The sequence below is a fragment of the Nyctereutes procyonoides genome, unplaced genomic scaffold, assembly GCF_905146905.1.
Source record: "Nyctereutes procyonoides isolate TBG_1078 unplaced genomic scaffold, NYPRO_anot_genome, whole genome shotgun sequence".
In the NCBI taxonomy this organism is placed as follows: domain Eukaryota; kingdom Metazoa; phylum Chordata; class Mammalia; order Carnivora; family Canidae; genus Nyctereutes; species Nyctereutes procyonoides.
This window is the reverse complement of record NW_026575040.1, coordinates 12,385,065-12,410,601: the sequence shown is the minus strand read 5'-3', so window position 1 is coordinate 12,410,601 and position 25,537 is coordinate 12,385,065. Positions and strand designations below refer to the sequence as shown.

Genomic DNA, 25,537 nt, shown 5'->3' with positions numbered 1-25,537 from the left:
CCAGCAATTTATAAGCTACTCAGTTGATTAGCAAGGGAAATTTTGGAGGTATAAGAAAAGGGCATAAAATGATAGAAAATCATTATAGAGACTCTTTGATACTAGAAAATCCTTGTCAAATGTTTCATGAAGTCTTCTCAGAATCACTAAAATAATGCATTATTTTTAAGGGAAATTAGGTTTTATTATATTGTCCATTTTGTATCTATAGGATAGCACAAGATCCTAGTTTCTTCTTTTCCTCTTTTGTTAGGGACTGTATGTGTCACTTGAAATTACAATTGGTTGTAAAATGCTTTGTCATCATAAAGAAATTAAAGTACTTACGTGGATAGAATTTTTTTGTTATAACCAGATAGGGTTATTCAGATAAAACTCACTGAACCCAAAGTTGAAACAGAACTCCAAATAGTGATGGCTTTAAAGCTGCAGTGCATAGAAGCATGGCCCTGGAATGCCTGCTGACTCTAGTGAAATTTATTTAAATCACCTCTGATTGTCAGGTGCCACCTAATTTATTTTCACAGTTGATGTTAAAAAGCTATTGTGAGAACATACCAAAAGGAAGAGTCCCTTAGCAAACTTAAAGGCAATAGAATATTTTTAAATCACGTATTGAGAGGAAATAGCCTGAGTTCTTTGAGTAAAACACTGTACAGTTTTCGTTAACCAAAGTCCTTATGCATGCAACAAGACATGTTGACCAAATAGATTATAAAGCTGATAAGGGAAGAAGGATCGATTTTTCTTCCTTCCTTCCTTCCTTCCTTCCTTCCTTCCTTCCTTCCTTCCTTCCTTCCTTTCCTTCTTTCTTCTTTCTTCTTTCTTTCTTTCTTTCTTTCTTTCTTTCTTTCTTTCTTCTTTCTTTCTTCTTTCTTTCTTTCTTTCTTTCTTTCTTCTTTCTTTCTTTCTCTTTCTTTCTTTCTTCTTTTATTTATTCATAAACACAGAGAGAGAGAGGTAGAGACACAGGCAGAGGAAGAAGCAGGCTCCATGCAGAGAGCCCGATGTGGGACTCCATCCCTGGTCCTCAGGATCACACCCCAGGCTGCAGGTGGCGCCTAACCGCTGTGCCACCGGGGCTGCCCGGATCAATTTCTTTAAAATCTAAACTAGTTAAAACACAGAGTTAAAGTACTTTTTTGGCTTGTTATCTTTTGGCTCCTCTCTTTTTTTTTCAAAGTGCTTCCTCCCATCTTGTAATCTGAATAAAATAGCAGAAGCCATATCTAGGTTTAGAGACAGAGGTACAGCTACACAGACCCAAAATATTTTTGTTTGAAATTTTCATAATTAACAAGAGATTCCGACAATAATTTATGTGATGTCACTCTTTCATGTGGTGATGTCATTGTGAAGATCTTAATTGATTTGACTTTTTGTCACAGAAGTGGGTAGCTACCAGAATATTTTTTCTGCCACTAATAGTTTCTCTATGAAAAGACTATCATCTCAATCCCAAATATAAATGTATTAGAACTAAATCAAAGGGAAAAGAGGACATTCAAGAACTTGCATGCATTTATGCAGTTATCAGATCTTTTATTTCCATTGACCACTTTATCAGGTAAAGTCTGAGTTCCTTGTTTATACTTCTGCTTGGTCCCACTGAAAAATCTACCTTGCAGTCCTTCTCCTATGTTGAAAACCATTACTTGGGTTCAGTTTTCTGTGCTTCAGATGTGGACTTCAGTCTGTAGTGGAAACTACAGCTTTAAAACTGTGGTTATATTTGTGTTTTAACTTTAGATCATTCTGCACATCCTCTAGAAGTACACTGTGCAAAAGAACTTCTGAAGTGAAGAAAGTGTATAATCTGCTCTGTCCTATATGGTAGCCACTAGTCTTATACAGAGTACTTGAAAAGTGACTAGCATAACCCAGGAACTGAATTTTAAATTTATTTAAGTTTATATATCTACATGTAGTGAGTGGCTACCATGTTAGTGTGGATCTAATGAATTGTTCCATTTTGAGAATTGCTGAAGGTAAAATTCAATAATTTGTATTTTAAAAAGCTAAATGCTTTATATAGGTGAAAACTGGAAGTTAACTGGTATTGTCACTAAGTAGCATGTATGTGTGTATATATATATATATAGTGCTTGTGATTCAACCTTTTTACTTACAGAATTGTGAAGAAATAACTTGACACTGTAATATATGAAATTGGTCTCTTCTTACCTTATAGTCACTGATATATGGGGGATATACATACAGTTCTGAGGGCACGTTGCCTAAGAATATTTTTAGTTTTGAAGTAACTGTCACTAGATCTGATGCCCTGAAGATACTATAGTTCATGTGGAAATGAAATAATTATGCATTTACTTTGGACTAGCCTGGTACTTTTTAGAAGATGGAAAGAATTGACAGACCTTAGAAGTCTATGTTGTTTAATGATAATTTTTACTTCTTTTAGATTAGGTCCCCTGATACATAAAATTAAAGTGATCCTTTGAAAGAATTATTTTCTGATAAAATTTAAGCAAAATATCTCTTTAAGAAAAATTCTGAAAAAATTTAATTCAGAATACCTGTGCTAATTAGAATTTTTTTCAGACTATTCTTTGTAGCATAGCTGAATCAAATTAATTTATATGTATCTGTGTGCCTGTAATTTATCATTCCAGAAATTCAGATTATATCATAATCTGTTATGACAAATGAGCAAAACAGTATCTCTTTATCAAAATTAATAAAGAAGTAGCATAGCATTGGAGATTTAATGTTAAATTTCAGAATAATCATATTAAACAAGGATTTTCCTTTTGTTATGAGGAATGGGTCTTCTCATTGTTGAAGCTTCACAGTTAATTGATCAGGCACACAGAGTGGGGGTGGATGAGGATTGTCTCACAGACTATGTCTCCCTGGCCAGCCTTTCTGGGAAGCACCTCGTTGTAGATGCCTGCAGCCCACCTTGCTAGAGGAGTAGTGGGGATTGCCAGGGAAAGTGGAACTCCTCACTTACCTCAAACACTTGTGGGCCATAATGGGCCTAACAGGTCACTTTCTGGCCTTCCTAAGCAGTCAGGCAAGGCTTTATACTCCAAACGCTTAGAACAGCCATGTTTATATTTTAACCTGCTGTCTAGTATGTTTGTGTTAATGTCTTTTTGTCTGTTTGTGTTTTAATAGCTCAGCTTTCACAGCTGACAGGCATAGGAAAAGAAAACTCTTGGAAAACTCATCACTAAACAGCAAGTTATTAAAAGTAAATGTAAGTAATTAAAATACATATAAATATAAGAATGGTTGAAACCTAGTCACTATTTTATTACAACTCTAACATTAATGTAGCTCCTTACAAACTTTCATAAATGTATGCCTTGGATTTGGGATATCTTACAAAATGTTTGCCACTTACTAATGATTCTTGATGTGACTAAATACCCCAGTGAATCCATCTCTCAGGGCCTTTTCTTCCATCAGGATTACTGCTGTGCTCCTCTGCCTTAGTAAGTGTTCCTTCTTAAAGTCTATTCATGTATCTTACTACTCTGTTTCTAAGGATCCCAAAGATCTTTGCTTCCTTCTGTTAAAGGTCCTAAGTGCAAATTCTGTGGGTCTGAAGTTTTGGTAAGTTTTATTTCTTAGGACTTTATTAATACAATTTCACCATGAAAGAATATGCTTCCTCATTCTGTTGAACATCAGTTACCAGATGTATGAGCCATTAATAAATTGATAAAATTTAAAGATCACTATTTTTAAGTACAGCAGTAATTTTCCTCCACATCTGCCTCTCTGCTGTCACGCTAGTCATGTTTAGACATGTACTTAATTAAAGTGTTAGGATTTTGTGCAAGAAAGAGCTAAAGTGCTCTCTGGCCATCTGAGTTATGGGCAGAGATGCTTTGGGTTGGATTGCTAGATTCACTTCCCCCATGTAATATTCAGATGTCATGGTGCGTTCGTAGAGCTATTCAGAATATCAAGCCTTGGTCTTTAAGGGAAATTCGGGTAGTTTTTAAAGACTGCAATCCCATTGCTAGGAATACATGTATTAATCCTTTGTGTATGGCTTAGAGTTAAAGGTTTGGGGACAAATATTTCAGGTATATATATTTATATTTTTTCAATTTGTAGTAGTTTTAATAAAATCTTATTAAAGCATGAGGTCTTAAACTTTATTTCTTTTAAGGATCTTCCTAGTTTTTGTATTGTGTACTCCATGTTTTTTTTTATTTTTAATTTTTTTAAATTTTATTTATTTATTTATTCGAGAGAGAGAGAGAGAGAGAGGGAGGGAGGGGCAGAGACCAGGCAGAGGGAGAAGCAGACTCCATGCAGGGAGCCTGACGTGGGACTCGATCCCGGGTCGCCAGGATCACACCCAGGGCTGAAGGCAGCGCTAAACCACTGAGCCACCAGGGCTGCCCTACTCCATGGTTTTAATTAATGCTGCTTTCCTCATAAGTTTCCATGAGGTACTCCCAAGTAGGACAATCCCTGGATCAGAAACAGGCGTCTAAAAATATCTGGATACTTATACAGAGAGTGGAAGGAGAGTTTGAAATATTCATTGGACAGAAAAGTACCAATTCCAAATTGGCTTGATGCCAGGGTTTCACATACAGGCCTTTGCTTTGATGTCTGAAATAGCCTTCTCTTGGAATTACTGATGGCCTTTTCTTGTCCCATTTTGCAGGGAAGCACTGCTGCCATCTGTGCCACAGGCCTCCGGAATCTGGGAAACACCTGTTTCATGAATGCCATCCTCCAGTCACTCAGGTACCATGAAAGTCAGAGCTTTAAGATGGTGATGTTAGTTTCTGATGAAATGGTAAGGAGGAAAGGCTCTGGCTTCACATTCTCTCTCTGCCACTAACTCCAATCAGTTCCTTGTGCCTTAGTTTCCTCATCAGTAAAGCTGAGGATAATAGATCTGCCTCATAAGATGGTTGGGAAGATTAAATAATATAATTTATATAAAGGGCTTAGAATAGTGCCTAGCAGTAAATAACTGTTAGTTGTTATTATTTATTGCCTCTTGCTTCTTGAATAAACTAGAGCAGAGGTCAGCAAACTTTTTCAGTAAATGGCCAGATAGTAAATACTTTAGTCTCTGCATGCCATACACAGTCTCTCTCCTGTCTTCTCCTACTCCCCCCACCCGCCCTTTCTAAACAACTCTAAAAATGTAAAGGCTCATGGTACAGGACTAGATTTGGCCTGTGGGTTGTAGTATGCAGAACCCTGGACTACAGGGAACCTTGTTCAGAGAATTTAATCCAGTCATTAGTTGAGTCTTAAATACGGTTGTAAGATTGGATGTTTAGAAGATCTTTAAAATGTAAGATAAGTAGTAAAACTAAAATACCCAACCATGCTACCTCAGTTATGTAGAAGAAATTATTTTGAAAGTCATGAACTTGTAGATTTTAATGTGGCATCAAAGGCCAGAATAAATTCCCAAGGCTACCTTGCAAATAAGGAGCAGAAGCTATACTTGAACCTTCCTTAAAGGTACTATTTCTTGGTTTATCCAGTCTTGTTCAAATAAGAAATTCAAGTCACTACTGAATACTCATTATTACTCTGCACTGTGTATCTAAACAATATGGTTGGTTTCATGGTTTATTATTTGAGGAAATTATTGAATACCTGGAAACAGCCGCCGTAAAAAGAAAGAAAAGAAATGGTGACAACCTTTGGGGGAAGGGGAATTGAGGTTTTAAAAAACTTTTTTTTTAAGATTTATTTATTTTTTTGAGAGAGAGCAAGAGAGCACAAGTAGGGGGAGGGGCAGAGAGGGAGGGAAAAGCAAGCTCCATGCTGAGCAGGGATCCCGATGTGGGGCTCCATCCCAGGATCCTGGAATCATTACCTTGAACTGAAGGTAGATGTTTAATTGACTGAGCCACTGGCACCCCCCACCCCAGAGCAATTTTAAAAAATTTATTTATTTTAAGTAATTTCTACACCCAGTGTGGGGTTTGAATTCACAACCCCAAGATTAAGAGTTGCATGCTCTTCCAGCTGAGCCAGTTAGGTGCTCCAGAATTCAGGATTTTTTGAACAGATTTTGCTTTAAGCTCTTTGTTCATTTCTACAAAGTCATCTGTTAATACTGTTTTCTTAGAGTAAATGAGGAAACTTAACAAGGAGACTCAAAGCAATTTCTTGAGAAATTGAAAGATCACATTTTAAAAATTCATATATAGGTTTTATATATATATATATATATATATATAATATATATATATATATATGTAACTTCATTTACAGTCCTAATAAGTTCTTTTTTTTTTAAATAATTTTCTTCCCTTCCTTTTTAAATAGTAACATTGAGCAGTTTTGCTGTTATTTCAAAGAACTGCCCGCTGTGGAGTTAAGGAATGGGAAAACAGCAGGAAGGCGAACATACCACACCAGGAGCCAAGGGGATAACAATGTGTGAGTTCTAAGAATATATCCTTTTTGGCTTTGAGCTACAAAACAAGTGACTCTTTAACTGGGGATTTCCATTGCATTCATTATGTGAGTTAATAGACACATGCATTTTAAAACACTCTTCTTCTAAAACTTGGAGTTAACTGTCTAGCTGGTAATCTTAATAATTGTTGGAATTCTTTTATTTCTGTTTGCCTAATAGGATAAATTTAGTTCTCTATGTATTAAGTGTTTTGTGGATTTGAGCTCTAAAATTGACATCTGTAGATGTCACAGTTCTAGGTGTAGACCAGCATATGAATATCATTAGTTTTTGTGAAATGATTTGTCTTATAGGTTAGATAAATCTGTTTTGGTTATTAAAATTAATTTGTAGTCATCAAATTAATTAGGGGCAATACAGTCAATTTTTAGTTGATATGGAGAAAGAAAAATTGACAAATGATTATTGAGAACCAATATGTATGCAAATTCAGTGCAGGTGTGCTCTATTTGGGGTTCAGAAGATATATTATGATTGTAATGGGCACTTTTTTTTATATCAACATTACTGAAATCAGGCTCTGATCTATATGTATGTGTGTGTGTATTTTTCTTTTTTGCCCCAGTGTGCAAGCTGGGGCAGGGAGGAGCAGAGGGAGAGAAAGAATCCCAAGTAGGCTCCATGCCCAGTGCAGAGCCCAACACTGGGCTTGATCTCAGGGCTCAACCCTGAGATCATGAGCTGAGCTGAAACCAAGAGTCAGATGCTTAACTGACCCAGCCACCCAGGCACCCCTAATTTGCATATATTTTAAAGTAATATTCTTTCTGCCTGCCCATCCTTGCTCCCACACACCACATCCACACGCGTTTTGAAAAGCCATTTTACAATCTGACATTGTTTGCATAAGTGGCTGAGGGAGATTAGGATAGAACATGTTAGAATAGTATGTAGTAAGGATAGAGCCAAAATACCAGGGAACTTTAAAGTCAGGCATTGGAGTAGGGGTGGAATCATACCACTAAAATTGATTTCTTAAGAGTTTGCTTTAGTAGCAGCATATAGGATGAACTGAAAAATGCATGCATTCGAGGAGATTTCACAGTTTATAGTAGTTGGGTTGGAAGAGATAGCAGTGAAATAAGGAAGAAGAAGTACATTTTCATAAAAGTTAAAGGGAGAATTAGTACTTGATGCATTAATGTCATTTAGGGTTTACTTACAAACTGCAGAAATTGGCTCTGGCCATTTTAGGCGGAAAAAGAACTTAATGAAGAGCTATTACTGGTTGGGTGGAAAATCAGGTCTAGAATCTAGACATCCAGCACCATAGCCACAATCATCCCCATGGAACTATCCCATAAGGATATTACTGCTTCCATAACATCACTGTCCCATAACAATACACTGTCCAGTGTGACACTGGAGTTGGGTGCTGGGTGAATGCTGCTGGTATTGCTGCCCCTGCACTCCAGATCATGCTCTTTGTCACCGGAAAGGATTTGGCACTGCCCCAGCTTCTTTGCATCACTAACTTCTGCTTCAAATAGGCAGAACCCAGGCCATGTACCTGAGCCCTGGCTGCAAAACGGTTGGAGAAAGCAAGTGTCTGGCCTTTTCAACTTCCATAGTGGAAGGCAGCTTCTGACTCTTACCAAGACTCTTAAGGTGGGGAATTCCTCAAATGCAGGGAGAGGGTTTCAGGTACTAGGAAGTAAAAAGTATGATTTGTATCTCAGGACCTACTGGATGACAGGAGGTGAGCAAGAAGTTATTGAGATTCTCTGAGATAAAATTTAGGTATCCATTAGTATGGTGGTTGTATTGGTAGATACAGATATTAAATTTGTTTGGAGATGTTTCAGTTTAGCTGGTTATTGGAGGTGTTTCATTCTAGCTACATGCATAGAAAAACAAAATTAATAGTGACTTAAACATCCATTGTTTATTTTCTCATGGAAAGGATGGAGATGATCCATCTAGGGCTGTTTGCCACAATCATCAGGCTCCTTCTAGCTTTCTGTTCCACCAGTGCTAGGGTAGGGCTGTCATTCACATAGTTCAAAGTGGTGCTGGAGTGCCATTTCATCCTTCCAGCTCAGGAGGAAGAAGGAAGGGTTAATGAGAAGGACTACTCTTTAAAGAAATTTCTCAGAAGTTGAACACTCAAAGGTTTTTATCCCAGGAGTCCTTATGCTAAGCAAAAATGAGGGAAGAGGGAAATGGGTACTTTTTTTTTTTAAGATTTTATTTATTTATTTATTCATGAGAGACAGAGAGAGAGAGAGAGAGGCAGAGACATAGGAAGAGGGAGAAGCAGACTCCATGCAGGGAGCCTGACATGGGACTCAATCCCGGGCCTCCAGGATCACACCCTCCACCAATGGTGGGGCTAAACCACTGAGCCACCTGGGCTGCCTGAGGAAAATGGGTATTGAGGATAGTAGGGAGAGTATGGAGAGCAGCTTTAGTGCACATTGAGTTTGAAATGACAGGAGGAGGGGGATCCCTGGGTGGCGCAGCGGTTTGGCGCCTGCCTTTGGCCCAGGGCGTGATCCTGGAGACCCGGGATCGAATCCCACATCGGGCTCCCGGTGCGTGGAGCCTGCTTCTCCCTCTGCCTGTGTCTCTGCCTCTCTCTCTCTCTCTCACTCTCTGTCTCTCTCTCTCTCTGTGACTATCATAAATAAATAAAAAAAAGAAATGACAGGAGGACATACATGCAGGAGAAAATTCCTTTTGGAAACTGGGGAAACCTGACAGTTCATGAGAAAATCTGTCTTTCTGATTTGGATTTGGGAGTCCTGGTATAGACTTGAGTGTTGAAGCTTTGTGGCCAGATGAATTGTCTTTGGCAGAGATGAACAGATGGTCACACACTGAGGTCTGGGAAGTGTTTCTTGTGAGCGGCAAGGAAGAGAACTGCAGGAAATGGAGAAAGATTCTGTTCCTTGTTTTAAGTTTTTTAAAAATGTACATTGTGAAGTAATTTGCTTTATAACTTATCTATTGCTTTATTTTGCAAGTTTGTCATTACTTTGGCACAAAGTTCACTATGTGGTTAAAAAACTAGTTTTGTCTGTCATTACTACAGTTTATGTGGGTTTTTGAGATGCTCTTGCTTAACTCTCAGAATTGGTTTACAAGAAACGAAACCCTTTTTATATTCACTTTTTATTATTATTTTTATTATGTAGACAATTGGACAGGTGTTGAAATAGTAGCCTCTCACTAATGCCAGGGGTATTGTCCCTTCTTCTTTTCCAGGTCTTTGGTGGAAGAGTTTAGAAAGACACTCTGTGCTTTATGGCAAGGTAGCCAGACTGCATTTAGCCCAGAGTCCTTATTTTATGTCGTTTGGAAGATTATGCCAAATTTTAGGTAAGTATTACTTAATGAAGGATATTTAAAACATTAATATGTATTAATCTTTATACTATTCCTGGAATGATTTCCTATGAAGTGATGGTATTCTAAATAAGAAAGACTGGTTTTATTTTATTTTTATTTTTTTTAGAGTAGGCACAGGGGAGGGCTGGTGGGGACAGAGAATCTTAAGCAGGCTTCATACCCATCGCAGAGCCTAATGAGGGGCTCGACACAGGGTTCAATCCCATGACCCTGAGATCATGACCTCCACAGAAATGAAGAGTCAGACACTTAACCAACTGAGCCATCCAGGCGCCCCTTTTGTTTTGTTTTTAAGAGGAGAAGAACAGCAGTTGGATTATTTGACTAGACAAATGTGTATGTTTAAATAATATATAGACATTAAAAATGTCTTTAACAAATGGTAGGATATTTTGTTGTTCTAAAAACAAAGCCCTTATAAATAACTTATGTGCCCTTATAAATAATTTAGGAAAACAAGCTGGACAAAATTTCATTGAATCTTTCAAAATCTTATGTATCATCATATACCATCTTGTTATTTCAACTAAAAAAAGAAAATCCAAATGTAATCCATAGAAATCCATCCGGTCTGAAATTCAGACAGTTATTCTGGGCTGGGTTCTGAAGTCAGGACCATTGGGATTCAGTTTTCAGAAGGTAGCTGGGCCACATCCTAATGTGGCTGTGGAGTCACTGTGTTTTCCTTGCTCTCTCTCTAGCATCACTTGAGGAGGGAAACAGCCTTGCTGTCAGAGGAATCTGCCTCTTCTCCTAGGTTAGTCATCTCTTTAGGGATTCAGGTAACAGCAGATTTGAGGCACTGCAGGTATTTGACAACAGCCTTTGCCACCTTCTGCTGATTCTGTCCTTCTGAAGTAGGTCTGTTCTCTTGCTAGTCAGGTTTTTGGCACTTAATGTATATCCCTCTCGTTTAGAAAAAACAAAACAAAACACAAAAGAACAGCATGCTGTAGTAAAAGCACTTTATTTTGCTTTATTGCCTAATAGTGGTTTAGATATATGAGTAGTATAGAGAAATGTTCAAAAGGTAATAACTCAAAGAACTGTTGTTTGTTGCCTTACGCAAAAAGTCTAGCCTTAAGGATCTGATATGATTGACTATTGTTACCCTTGGTCTTTGTTTTGAAAGAAACTTCTTTTCTATATTATGACATTTAATCTCTCAGAAGAGACTAATTTTGTAAGGATTTTAAAGTTTCTTGACTCTAAGTAGGAAAGGTGGAAATGACTGCTAAGTTACCACTAACCAGGTTTGGACTTAATATAGCATTTGTAATGTAGTCTCCTAGTTAGACTCTTGATAGGGACTTAGTCTTTGGGTTTTATTATTATATAAAAAGTTTTTTTTAAGATTTTATTTATTTATTTATGAGAGATACAGAGAGAGAGACAGAGAGATAGAGAAAGGCAGAGACACAGGCAGAGGGAAAAGCAGGCTGCATTCAGGGAGCCTGACATGGGACTGGATCCCGGGTCTCCAGGATCAGGCCCTGGGCTGAAGGTGGCGCTAAACTGCTGAGCCACCCGGGCTGGCCCCAAATAGTTTTTTTTTTTTTTTTAAGATTTATTTATTTATTTATTTATTTATTTATTTATTTATTTATTCATGAGACACACGGAGAGAACGAGAGGCGGAGACACAGGCAGAGGGAGAAGCAGGCTCTATGCAGGGAGCCTGTTGTGGGACTCGATCCCGGAACTCCAGAATCACACCCTGGGCGGAAGGCAGGCGCTAAACCGCTGAGCTACCCAGAGATCCCCCCCAAATAGTTTTTATTTATTAAATGCTTTGTGCCTAGTACTTGAGGCCTTTTATATCTCTTATAATCACAATAAATTTTAAAAAACAGTTAGGAAGCCCATATTCCCCGATTAACCTATGACAAGGTCTAGGTTTGATCCCTTGGAATGAAGTATGAGGACTCTGAAATACATGCATGTGGAAGTAGGGACAACTTTCATTCATTAAGTAAATGCAAAAAAAAGAAAGCACTGTAAATATAATCAGCTGCTTTGGGTATAGAAATTACCAAAACTATTCCCCCCTCCCCCAAACCTAAAGCCAGTTACCCAGCAGGTAAACTGTTGCCAAAGTTGACCTTTCTGATGTGCATATACCACACTTCTTATGGATTCCTGGTATGCCCTGCTTCCCTGCCCTTTTCCTCTTCATAAAAGTACCTTAAAGTCTGTTTTTTTGTTTTTTTTTAATGTATGTATGAAAAAAAATGTATGTATGTATTTAGTTATTTGAGAGAGATGTGCTCACAGGTGGAGGGGCAGATAGGGGCAGAGAGAGAGGAAGAAAATCTCAAGCATACTCCTCATTGTGCTCGGAGCCCATTGTGGGGCCTGATTCCCCAAGGTTGAGATCATGATCTGAGCTGAAACCAAGAGTCAGGCACTCAATAGACTGAGCCAACCAGGCGCCACTAAGTTTATGTTTTTTATTTTTTTTATTTTTATTTTATTTATTTATTTATTTATTTATTTTAGTTTATGTTTTTTAAATAGATAAAATAGAAATGGCTGAGAATCTCAAAAGGTAAAGAAAGGGTATAGAATGAAGGTTTTTTCTTTTATTTTTCAGCTATTCATTTTGCTTTCCAGAAGCAGCCATAGTTATTAGATTTTTGAGTATCCTTTCATTGATATTCTATATATATTGTATATGTTATGTTTTAACATAAATGGTAACATAGTTTTTTTCCCTGCTTTGAGGCAGTTCATACTAGTATCTAAATAACTTTCTCCTTTCATTTTATGGCTGCATCATGTTCCACTTTATGGTTGTATCATAATTTATGTGTAGTCCCCTACCAATGGTTATATAGGTTGTTTTTTACCTTTTGCTGTTCCAGACAGTGCCACAGTAGATAGTCTTATACATGCATATGCAAGGCTCTTCGAGAGCAGTCTTTGAGTCAAAACATACTTGCTTTGGAGTGCCTAATTCGATCAGCTGATAGAGCATCAGTCTCTTGATCTCAAGGTCATGAGTTCGAGCTGCACATTGGGCATAAAGATTACTTAAAAAAAAGAGAGATTTGTTTTTAATTTTGATAGTCTTTTCTGCTAGCCTTTTTTTTTCTTTTTTACTCTTTGCCTTCTTTAATATGATTTTGTTTTATTGCCTCTATATCTTTGTCATGTTGGTCCTATGGGATTTGCCTTATGACCTCTAACTCCTTTAAGGTCTAACTTAATGCTAACTCTCCAAGAAAGTCTCTGAATAATTCAAATTGGGTCATGGTATTTACTCCCTTTCTTTTCACATTATATATGTGCTACTTCTACTGTCACATAAACTTGATTTAATAATATAGTAGCCTTAACTTCCCAAGGACTTGTCTTACTTTTATTTTTATCAGTTATTGTTGTAATTAATGTTTAAAAATGATAGATAAATAAATTATTAAAACATTTCTACTAGCTATTCTGTTTGGCTAAATAGTAAATATAAAAGATCTTTATGGAAAACAGATAGGTATCTGGATGTGATATTTCAATATTCTTTCTAGTTATATTGATTGATATTTTATAACTAAGCAGTATTCTTTTGCTTAGGAATTTTGCAATTGTATTGTATTGGTTTTTTGTGTGTTTGTAAACAAAAACAGTTATTTTTGTCATTTTCATTTTCTGGTGTTTTTGTCTTTGAGAAATTCAGCCATAGTTGGTGCCACAAAATGGATAGGAATAAATAGCCAAATTTAATTGATTTGGGTATTATAGACAATTTGGGTCAAACAACAACTTAGAATTCTTTTATGAAGGGCACCTGAGTGGTTCAGTGCTTGAACATCTGCCTTCAGCTCAGGCTGTGATCCTGGGGTCCTGAGTTCGAGTGCTGCATCAGGCTCCCTGTAGGAAGTCTGCTTCTCCCTCTGCCTGTGTCTCTGCCTCTCTGTGTGTCTCTCATGAATAAATAAATAAATAATCCTTAAAAAAAGAAAAGAACTCTTTTATGAGTGTTAAAGATATTTTGTTTTTTTCTTAAAGATATTTAAAAAATAACAGAACCTAAAATTATAGTGTGTTCTAGGTATTCTAGAAGTTTATTCTAGAGTGATAAAATTTGACTCTGTTCAGTCATACCCTGTTCCTGTTTGGTCTTTCCATCTTACCTATTATGTACTGGTACTCCCAAAATGCAGAGGTTAGTGATACACAGCTGTATGTCGCAGTTATGTGTGTTGGCCTCATACGAGTATTTGTGTGTGCCTGCATTCTGTGACATTTGTTTCGGTATTTGGAATGTCTGCTTTTCATACTTTTAAAGAATTTTTTTTTTGAATTTTTATTTATTTATGATAGTCACAGAGAGAGAAAGAGAGAGAGGCAGAGATATAGGCAGAGAGAGAAGCAGGCTCCATGCACCGGGAGCCCGATGTGGGATTCGATCCCGGGTCTCCAGGATCGCGCCCTGGGCCAAAGGCAGGCGCCAAACCACTGCGCCACCCAGGGATCCCTGCTTTTCATACTTAAGCACAGGTACAAAGTAACATTTTCTTTCATCATTCTTTATTGGAACATTTCTTTGTAAGATTTGGGTAAATATAGCTTGTCTCCTTGTGCCAAAAATTGTGGAGAAACAGTTGCCCTTATTCCTGCGCATTGTGCTTTAGCAATGACCCTCTTTCTTGGCCCCTTCATTCAGAAGGGGTGCTTCATGATCTTTTGGGCTTTTATATTTTGCATTGTGCTCTCCAACCATTATTTCTCACAGCATCTTTATGACACAGAGTTTCTGTAAGCATTAAGGAGGTAATCTTTACCTAAGGTTACAAAGTGAAGATAAGGAACAGTATTAAAATTGGAGCCATTGTTACTTCCCTCTGTCTTCTTTTTTCTCTTAATTCTGTTCTGACACAGAGATACAGTTGGTTCTTTATAAATCTACTTCACCAGCACTTATGTGAGTGACATCACTGAGATAATTTGTATACAAAATGTAAACATTGAACCTGAATGTGAGGAGTGTTTGATTTTACACGATTACCAAGCAAGAGAGTACATTGACAGCGGATGAAATGATGAAGCTCCAGATTATATAATTGGGAAATAGTTGAAAAAAAACCTTGTTTGTTGAATTTAACTTACTTTTTTTAAAAAATATTTATTTATTTTTATTTATGATAGACACAGAGAGAGAGAGAAAGAGGCAGAGACACAGGAGGAGGGAGAAGCAGGTTCCATGCTGGGAGCCCGATGTGGGACTCGATCCCGGGTCTCCAGGATCGTGCCCTGGGCCAAAGGCAGGCACCAAACCGCTGAGCCACCCAGGGATACCCTGAATTTAACTTACTAAATAGTATTTTGAAAAACTTTCAGATAAGTCAGTAAAGCTATGTAAGTGCTTAAAAATGGAGTTGTAAATGTCTGTTTAGTCAGAATCAGAAAAATTTTCTAGTCTTTTTTTTTAAAGACTTTATTTATTTATTCATGAGAAACACACAGAGAGAACGAGAGGCAGAGACATAGGCAGAGGGAGAACCAGACTCCATGCCAGGAGCCCAATGTGGGACTCGATCCCAGGACCGCGGGATCATGCCCTGAGCCAAAGACAGAAGCTCAACTGCTGAGCCACCTAGGCGTCCCAATTTCCTAGTCTTAGAAGAAGCAGAGACTTTGTACTTTTTGGTAAAGATTACAAATTGAAACTGAAGCATAACTTTTTTTATAGTTTTTTTTTTTTTTAATTTATGATAGAGAGAGGCAGAGACACAGACAGAGGGATAAGCAGGCTCCGTGCCGGGAGCCCGACACGGGACTCGATCCCTGGGACTTGATCCTGGGACTCCAGGATCGTGCCCCAGACCAAAGGCAGGCGCCAAACCACTGAGCCACCCAGGGATCCCCCAGAAGCATAACTTATACCTTTATAAAACAGCTGAGTGTTGCATGATCTCATGTAGATTTTTTTTAAAGTATTTCTAATTGTAAAGGAAACATTAGAAAACAATGTGTTTTGATATAAGAAAGAATCAAAAGAATCACAGTGTGGTTGGAAGCATTCATGAATGTACACAAGGAAGATTGTTTTTAAAAAAGGGATGGATATGTGTTTGCTGAAAGTGCAAATCAGCGTAACTACAAGGTATTGGTTTCATGATCCATTTTAGAAAAATGATTAGATGCTAGTTTATTTTGATGAGAATAAAACTATATGTGATAGAATTTCAAATATGACCTAAGATACTAATCTTCCCCTTGAGTCATAAAAAGTGGATGTTGTAATGAAAAAGTTTAAAGAACCTCTGTAGATATGTAAAGGAACTATCAACTTTGAAAACTTTTGGCTGAATTTTAACATTTTTATTAAAAGGAGTCTTAGAAGAATTACTCGAACATATATTGATAATCAGTTGTTAAATAGTTCAGAAAAAAGTTAGTGAAATGCTAAAGTATCTTCTGACTTAAATTCCATTGATTAGGTATATGGTTTTCATAATTTATGACTTCCAGGAGAAATTTTAGGGAAAGGGAGAAATGTATATTGAGGGAAAGAAACTCTGAAAAGAAATCTATTTGTGGAACCACTGCCTGGAAGAGTGGTGGAAGTTTTGACTCAAGACCAACCCAGAAAAACTTGTCATTTGAAAGATAAAGTAGCCTTCCCTGTTGGCAGAATGTAGGCAGAAATCTTTTCTTTCCATATTCTATTAAGTACTTTATGTGTATATCATTGCTTGATTTATTTTATCTACATAAACCTCTATAACTCTCAACTGTACCAACTTCATTTTCAGCCAGCCTTCATTACTGTTCACTTGTCATGGTCTGTTAGTATACAAATTTCATACAGGGATGCCGGGGTGGCTTAGTCAGTTATGCATCTGACTCTTGATTTTGGCTCAGGTCATGATCTCAGGATTGTGAGATCAAGCCCTGAGTCAGACTCTGTACTGGGCGTGGAGTCTGGTTAAGAATCTCTCTTCTTCTCCCTCCACTCCTTTTCCCCTCCTTCCCTGGCATTCTCTCTTTAAAAAAAAAAAATCTGTATAATTTTCTGTCTGAATGTAATATAAGAAATAGCCTGAGAATTTGTTGCTGCTTATATTCAAGCCCTAGGCTAGAGCATAATTGTATATGAATCAAGCATTTTTAAAAGTATTTTTATGAAAAATGTCTTTTGAATCAGAGATTAGGATCCAAGTATAGACTGTGTTAGAAAGGTTTTCTTCCTTTCAGCCAGTGTTAAAAAATTAGTATCTTTCAGTCTAAAAAGTCAGTTTTAAATTCCTTCTCTCTTAAAATGGTGTTTTATAAGACCAAGTTTTCTGATGAGGGCAAGATGTAACATTTTAACATTTGCGAATCTTCTAGAGGGGCCATGTGGGATAGTAGGGAAACCAGAATCCATCTCAGAGTCCTGGGTCAGAGCCCATCCCATCTCTGTTGTTCTCTTGTTGGAGGACTCAGACACGTCACGCACCCTCCTCAGTTTTCTTCATCTCTAAAATGAGGTCAGTTGAGATCACTACACGTCCAAATAGCTCTGATATTCTGTGTTTTCAGATTTGTTATAGCAGAATTTTTCCTTGTAGAGAAATTTTAGACATTTTCCTTGAAGAGAAGTAAAACTTGGCACAAGTGGGGATGAACTGTCAGGGTGCCTCCCTGAGCTCTTGAGTGCAGAGGCTGCAGCGCCTCTCAGCACTTTGCCTTCCTGCACGTTTGGCTGGGCAGGTGGAGCCTCCCCAGTGATGGCCTGTTTCTTTTTGCTTTAAGGGGCTATCAACAACAGGATGCCCACGAATTCATGCGCTACCTTTTGGACCACCTGCACTTGGAACTCCAGGGTGGCTTCAATGGTGTTTCCCGCTCAGCAATTCTGCAGGAGAATTCTACTCTATCTGCAAGTAACAAATGTTGCATGTAAGATGTGGTTTCCTTCTCTCTCTTTTTTTTTTAGGAGGATCAGACATTTCTGATGGTGTTATTGTTTATTACATTTATAATGGAAGGTGGAGAGTTTCCTTGGACTTCTGTGGACTTGAATTTTATAAACAAGTGGACTAGTACATGCCTCCTGCTTCTCTAGCAGAGGCATCTTATTCTTGCCTCTTAGTATAGTACTGATTGTTTTCGGTATAGATCACTTTAAAACTTGAAAAAACAACAGAAAGGATTTTGTACAATTTAGCACTTAAAAATTCCCTGTCAAATGTTTTAAATAATGTTTGGGAGACTTAATTTTCTATACTAAAATAATTATGTTTATTCACTAGAGACAAAGGCTTAAAAATCTTTTGAATGTGAATTTTCCTAAAATACATCTGTTCTTTAATGAAATTGAGGCATTTGTCTCAGAATTTTTCTTGCCTCTCAGTGTGAACAAATCAAACCTTTTAGATTGCTTTCCCAGGTACTAATATCCCAATAAATGCATTGAGATTAGAAAGCTTATTTTGCTTGAGGTAGGGATGATTTACTGTTATTTCAGTCTGATTTTATTTAATTATAGTCTTCTTTTGTTCAAATTTTTTGAAAAGTTTTTTTTTGACCTGTACAGGAAAGGGATTTACAAGACAAACTCCCCAAAGACAGAAAGAAAAGCGTAAGTAATATATAGGGATCACTGTAGTACCGCCTCGCAGTTCACAAATCTGATGATTTAGTGTTGAGTTAGGGTCCTTTTAATGACAGAGCAGCCTCACAGCTAATCTGGCTGTATCAGAGCAGAGCAAACATTCAAATTGCCATACTTTTTCAAAATTTTTGGCTCTCTAGGTCCTGATAACTATGGTTCCAACTAGAATCCAGTACAGAAGGGGAAGGATGTGTGACCTGGGAGAATTATTCTTGCTGCTAGCACCAAATAGTATTAAGTGAAAAATTCTGCTTTGTATTTTATGATGGCATTTCATACACCAAGAATATTGAATTGGGCTCTATCAAGGATAATCTTTGTGAAGTGAGAGGGTAGATGTCTTTTTTATTTGATGCCCAAGACACCCTCATGAGTCACATTGTGTAATAGTCTCAGGATGATCTTCTAGTAACCAATGAGTTTTCACTATTAACTTGTATCTTTTCATGATGTTTTAAAGAGAAGTAATTTTAGGTTCCATTAGTGAGTTAGGAACAGAAAGACAAAAATAATCATTTCAGGATCTGAGGATCATATTTACTAAACTATGAAAAAGGTCTCCAGTGCAATATTTGTGTTTACTTGTGTAAACACATTCAACCCTGCTGAAGGTAGGGATGATAGAAATAAATGACAGATGTGTTCTGTTTAGTGTGTAAAAAATCATTACAATATAAAAGGCTCTACTAGCATCAGAGTCAGTCTGAGTAGTATTTAAACACCCTTGGTATACAGTTAAAATAAGTGGGAAAGCGATTTTGAAATCATTTATGAATCTTGTTTCCAGTCATTGTATACCTAACTTAATGCCATACTCATCACATAGCCAAGACTTTATGAGTATCTTTTTCTCAGAGGAAGAAATTATAAGGAACTACATTGATTTTAAATGTATTGCTTTTTAATAAAGTAGTTTCCATTTTATTAAGGGCAGCATTGTATGTGAACATCAATATGAAAGGATCATAGTCCCTTGATTCCAGTAGTTTATTTGGTATGTTCTTTGTTCCTGACATAGATCTGAAACCTGAAATGGCTGTTATATCAGAGAGTTCCAATGTATCTTCCCTTTTTGTTTAATTTACTAAAGTTGTATCTTCTGAACAGTTTTTTTTTTTGTAAGTTAAAGCTGCAGTATATTTCTTCTGCCAGTACAGAAAGGAAGCTCTTTCATGGAAAAGGAAGCAAACTTTTAAAATAATATAATTTCTGGAGAAGCTTTTGTCTGTCTCATCATTGCAGTAGATTTAATCTGGAGTAACTCAGAAAGTATGGTTCAGTGTACTAAGAGTATTACTGTTTACAAGTGAGAGAAACCACCTCAAACGACTATTAGCAAAAAAAAAAAAGAGCATTTACTGACTTAACTGCATACATAAGTGCACAAAGGTTAGCATGTGTTTGCTGTAGAACTATTAATGATAACAAACAACCGAAACAACCTGAAAAACCATTAATGTTATATTGATTAAGAAAAGGAGCATAGTGTTAAAAATGTGTGACCCTGGACCAAGTTGGACCTCAGCTTCCTGGTCTGTGAAATGGGGATGATGGTATCTGCTTCATAGCATTGTTTTGAGGATTAACTGATTTAATACACAGAAAGTACTTTGAATGGAGTTCGGCAAAGAGTAAGTGCTGAATAAGCATTTGCTAATCATGCTTTCATGGTGCTCTTTCTTGGTGGCTCTTCCATATATTCTGTGTTTGTACTGTGGCATGCCATGTTGCTGTCAAAAAGAGTGAGGTACATGTTCAAGATACATTCTTTGGAAGAAAAAATAAAAGCAAAGGTAGATATGATTCTAATTATTATGCTAATAAAAGCGTTGAAACATCCTAAGGACTTTGTTTTGGTAAGCACCTGTCTGAAAGCTCTTTACATATATATCCCATTTCATTTTCACGCCAGGCCTCTGAAGTAGGTAGATGTTACTCCTGTTGAAAATCTGATGAAGTTGAAATACAGAGAAGTTAAGTAATATTAGGGCAGCTGGTTTTTTTATTGTTCTTAAAGTGGTATATTCCTGATCTCAACTGTGAAATCATACCTCCACCAGTAATTACTAAATATGTATTAAATTTCTTTATCTTTTTCCCCAATCTGACAGTTGACCATCTAAAAAAAATCTAAAACTATCTCTGAGTGAGGTTACCCAAAGTAATTGAGAGAGCTCCCTATGAGAGGCCTTACAAAAGTTTAAGGTGGTTTCTCTCTTTTTTGAGGGATATTTTTGTGGGAAAGCGGTCCTCTTGCTCTGAGTATAGGCATGTATGTGATCCGTTTGTTAGTAATGGCAAATGTCCAGTGTTAGTGGCTTTTGGAGAAGTCAGTAGGACTGGAAGTGAGGCTGTGGGGAGGCCAGTGGCTTCAGCCTTTTATTTGGTTATATATCTATATAGCTTTTTAAAAGTTTTTGTATTATTTCATAATTTAAATAAATGATATACACATTTCTCCAAAACAGTTATCTGTAGTAGCTTTTATACATATTTTAGTTTTTTACTGAGATGTTTTCCTGTGTGGTGATTTTCTTTAGAAATGGAGCATCTACAGTTGTCACGGCTATATTTGGAGGTATTCTCCAAAATGAAGTTAACTGCCTCATATGTGGGACGGAATCTAGAAAGTTTGATCCATTCCTAGGTAAGACCTATTTGGCGGATAGTGATATGATATTGTATTAAAATTTTAATGTTTCCTTTGAAAATGTAAGACCGTATGAGATAAACGTAAAAATACATTGTTGAGTCTTTGCTAAGTGTGGTGTATGCCTTTAACAGCTATTTTCCTATTTCCTTCTAAGATCTTTCATTAGATATTCCAAGTCAGTTCAGAAATAAGCGCTCTAAGAATCAAGAAAATGGACCAGTTTGTTCATTACGAGGTAAAGATACTTTAATGTTGTAGAATTCCTCTTCCCTCTGAAATCCCTGAACAGACTCATAAACTCCATCTGTCTGTGCTATGTTTTTAATTGCTTGAATGAATTTGTGTTATAATTTTTTTTAATTTGTGTTATAATTTATCAAAGTCAGACCTGAAGGTCTCTTCCTATCAGAAAAAAGAATGGTTGCCAGAGATTTTAAGACATTTCTCACCTTTTTCTTTACTACTAACTTTAAAATTGAGAGTCTGTAACAGTTTCTGACTTAGAGAAATAGAATTTATTCTGTGGATGTGTGTCTCACTAGTAGTCATGGGAGGAAAGAACATTCAGCTAAATTTTGTAAGTTATGGTGTTATCCTTTTCTATGACTAATAGTTTCAGAAATCTAGTGATGATACATCTGTTGGTTAAGCCTGAGGTCCTGCTTTTAATTGCAAGACTGTGAGATTTGGAACAATTTTTTTCCTTGATTAGTGTTAACTACTTTTGTTAAGGCAAAAGACTGATTTTTTAAAAAAGATTTTATTTCTTTATTCATGAGAGACACACACACACAGAGACAGAGAGAGAGAGGCAGAGACATAGGCAGAGGGAGAAGCAGGCTCCATGCAGGGAGCCCGACGGTGGGACTCGATCCGGGGTCTCCAGGATCACGCCCAGGGCTGAAGGCGGTGCTAAACCGTTGAGCCACCGGGGCTGCCCTAAAAGACTGATCTTTGACCACTCATTAAAGTGCCTAATCGTTCTTATTGGTCATAAAAAGAAACTAGGATAGGAAAAAGACAGAGGGCCTAGTGTGTATTCTATCATTAAGTAATTTTACACTGAGGGCAAATAACGTGATTGCAACCCTGAGTTGTCGACTAAAAGTAATTGTTTTTTCTTCAGTTGTTCTAGAGAATACTGTCAAAAGGATTTTACATATACATATACACATATATAAATATATATATGTGTGTGTATATGTGTGTGTGTGTATATATATACACATACATACACATATATATAGGGCTTGTTAAAAGAGGAGCAGCAGCAGTCTTGCTTATAGTCTTTTTAAGTCTTGCATATATATATATACACACACACACACACAGTCTTTTCAAAGGATTCTGACTGGTCTAACTGCACTATCCACTATGGTGAAATCACGTATGGTTGGTAAAATGTAAATTAAAATTAAAAACATAGTTGCTTAGCTGCACCAACCATATTTTTTTAAAAAGATTTTATTTATTTATTCATGAGAGACACACAGAGAGAGAAAGGCAGAGACACAGGCAGAGGGAGAAGCAGGCTCCATGCAGGGAGCCCGATGCGGGACTCGATCCCAGGTCTACGGGATCACGCCCTGGACTGAAGGCAGCGCTAAACTGCTGAGCCACCCGGGCTGCCCTGCACCGACCATATTTTATGTGATCAGTAACGACATGGGACTAGTGGTTATTGTATTGGACAGTATAGACGGAGATCATTTCCATTATTGCAGAAAGTTGTATCAGGCAGTGCTGTTCTAGAATCCAATTATCCTACTGTTGGTCACTCTAAAAAAAAAATTCTAGTAAAAACATAACTGTTGGGGGAGGGACAGGCTTCTCTGTGCCACAGGTACATTGGGCAGCATTGGGCTTATTAAAAGAGGAGCAGCAGCAGTCTTGCTTATAGCCCCATTCCTCAGGTAGTCCTTAAAATCCCTCAAGGGGTGGCTGTAAAATACACAGGACTACTGTCACACAGGATAGTAACTCTATATATGAAAATATTTTATAGATGCTCTCAGTTGTTCCCCATCTTTGCAACAGTGTTGATGGTCTCTTTTGAATAGGAGTACACGAAGAAGTTGAAGGAAGCCCCATCCCCTCTTCTTTCCTCTGAAATCTACGGTTATAGGTTTTAAAAATATCACAATGTACTTGGTATCAAATGTCAGATTATTTCTCTTTATACTGATGGCATGTAAGTATAAGCTAACTTAATCATAAAACATTTGATCATTTAGAGAGGAAAGCAGGGAGAGATTATTAAAGGAATTAGCCTTGAACACTATAATGTAAAGTGGATATGGCATCATTTTATAATTTTTTCAATGAGAACAGTAGTAACATTGACATTAGTTTATTTTTTTTTTAAAGATTTATTTGTTCATGAGAGACAGAGAGAGAGGCAGAGGGAGAAGCAGGCTCTTCTCAGGGAGCCTGACGCAGGCTAGCTTCCCTAGACCCTAGACCCCGAGATCACAACCTGAGCTGTAGGCAGACACTCAACTGCTGAGCCACCCAGGCATCCTGACATTAAAACAAAAACAAAAACAAAAAAATATTAATGTTCCTTAGCATAAATATGTGGATATGTATTTGAACCATATTTCTTAAACAAAACCTGCCAAGTCCAGATGATATTTGGAAGACCCAGAAACATTAGTTTTTTCAGGCTTCTTTCTTCCTTTTGCATTTACCTCCTCATCCTGTGTTGGTCACATAACGTGGTTCTTATTGTCCCTGTCGCTTATTACGTATCCCAGAATGCTCTCATACTGAGAGACCTTACTTTTGTTTGTTTGTTTTGAAACCTTACTTTCTTAAGACTATTCAGGAGGAGAGTGTATTACATAGCTTCAGTGGTTGACTGGTACTACAAACAAGTGGCAAATGGCATTTGCCTTGCTTCCTAAGTAGTATTTTTCTTGGCATAGACTCACTGAAATCTGATGTAATTGGGATTTAGCTTCAGGGGGCCCAGACCATCTTGAGGGGTTTCTGGTTTGGCTGGAAACAGGTTTCCTATATTCTCAGCTGGTTTTCCTTGGAATTTTCAGACTTTATTTTGTTAAATAGCTTACTGTTGGCTTAAAAAACTAGATGGTAGAGTTGGGTAACTCCTCATTCTTTGTTTACCACTATTATCAATTAAGAGTACTCCTTTTCTTGGACATCCAAAGTGTGATGAAGTTCATGATTTTTACATTTTATATGCTTTTAGATGCTTTAATGAAAAGATTACTTGCGTGCTTTTTGGAATGTTAATTTTTTTAAAGGTTTTATTTATTTATTCATGAGAGACACAGAGAGGGGCAGAGACACAGGCCGAGGGAGAAGCAGGCACCATGCAAGGAGACCGTGGGACTCGATCCTGGGATTGTGCCCTGGGCCAAAGGCAGTTGCTCAACCCCTGAGCCACTCAGGTGTTCCTGGAATGTTAATTGATAAGCTTAATTTTCATTTAGGAAGGAAAGATGATAGTGAGAAAGATCCCTGGAATTTGAAATTATTTAACTAAAAACATGCATATTAGGAGAGGCTAAAATAATCCTAATTCTAAAATCTGGCAAAGATACCATAAAAAGGAAAGATTATTATAGACTAAAGAATCATATATAAAATATTAGCTAATAGTAGAATCTAATACTATAGTAAAAACAACCTACAGAGATCAAGTAGGATTTTTTCCAGCAACATAGGACTGATATATAGGGAAGGAAGAATTTTCTCTGGCCATTGAAGTCCTTCTAGCTGGACTAAGGACCAAGTTGACATGAGAGAGATTAGCAGGAGAGTATCAGATTTAATTTCGCATGTAAGGGGAATCCACACAGACTTGAAATTCTGAAGACCAGCAACATGAGGCTTCTCTGAGCTAAGGCTAGGAGATAGGAGTCTGAGGATATGAAGGGGAGAAGGACTGTGTTAGCAGGAAGGTGAAAGGAAATGTCTGGAAAATAAAAATTGTCCTCTTAGGCAAGTTAAGTTTCTTTGGTAAAGAGAAATCTCTTCTTGGTACAGGCTCGCCCTTCCAATGTAAATTTAGGCATTTGAGGAGAAGGTAAAGAGCTTTTCTGAATCTGCTGGGTTTTGTTTGCTTTCATTTTTAAAATTTTATTTATATATATATATATTATATATAATCTTATATATATTTATATTTATATATTTAAAATATAGTTATTTAGATTTAATATTTAATTATTTAATATTTATATAATTTAAAATATATATTATATTTTATATATATTTTTATATATTATTTTATATGTATATTTTTTAATTTTGACCAGTTTTTTAAAGATTTTGTTTATTTATTCATTAGAGACACAGGGAGAGAGAGAGAGGCAGAGACACAGGCAGAGGGAGAAGCAGGCTCCATGCAGGGAGCCCGAGGTGAGACTCGATCCCCGGTCTCCAGGGATCACGCCCTGGGCTGAAGGCCGCGCTAAACCGCTGAGCCACCCGGGCTGCCCCTTTGTTTGCTTTTAACAAGAAA

At 37.1% G+C, this 25,537-nt stretch overlaps 1 protein-coding gene across 5 annotated transcripts in view; it reads left to right on the top strand.

Annotated features, from left to right (window-relative positions):
- The window catches only part of USP3 (ubiquitin specific peptidase 3), a 112,847-nt gene that overhangs the window by 56,937 nt on the left and 30,373 nt on the right, over positions 1 to 25,537 (top strand). For 4 of the 5 annotated variants that reach the window (XM_055319592.1, XM_055319594.1, XM_055319596.1 and 1 more), the window contains 8 exons: positions 3,142 to 3,223; positions 4,655 to 4,737; positions 6,289 to 6,402; positions 9,650 to 9,763; positions 17,531 to 17,677; positions 18,315 to 18,359; positions 20,933 to 21,039; positions 21,200 to 21,280. In XM_055319592.1, the coding sequence (XP_055175567.1) occupies positions 3,142 to 3,223; positions 4,655 to 4,737; positions 6,289 to 6,402; positions 9,650 to 9,763; positions 17,531 to 17,677; positions 18,315 to 18,359; positions 20,933 to 21,039; positions 21,200 to 21,280 (773 nt within the window). The remainder of the gene's footprint in view (positions 1 to 3,141; positions 3,224 to 4,654; positions 4,738 to 6,288; positions 6,403 to 9,649; positions 9,764 to 17,530; positions 17,678 to 18,314; positions 18,360 to 20,932; positions 21,040 to 21,199; positions 21,281 to 25,537) is intronic. The other variant, XM_055319593.1, reaches the window with a different exon arrangement.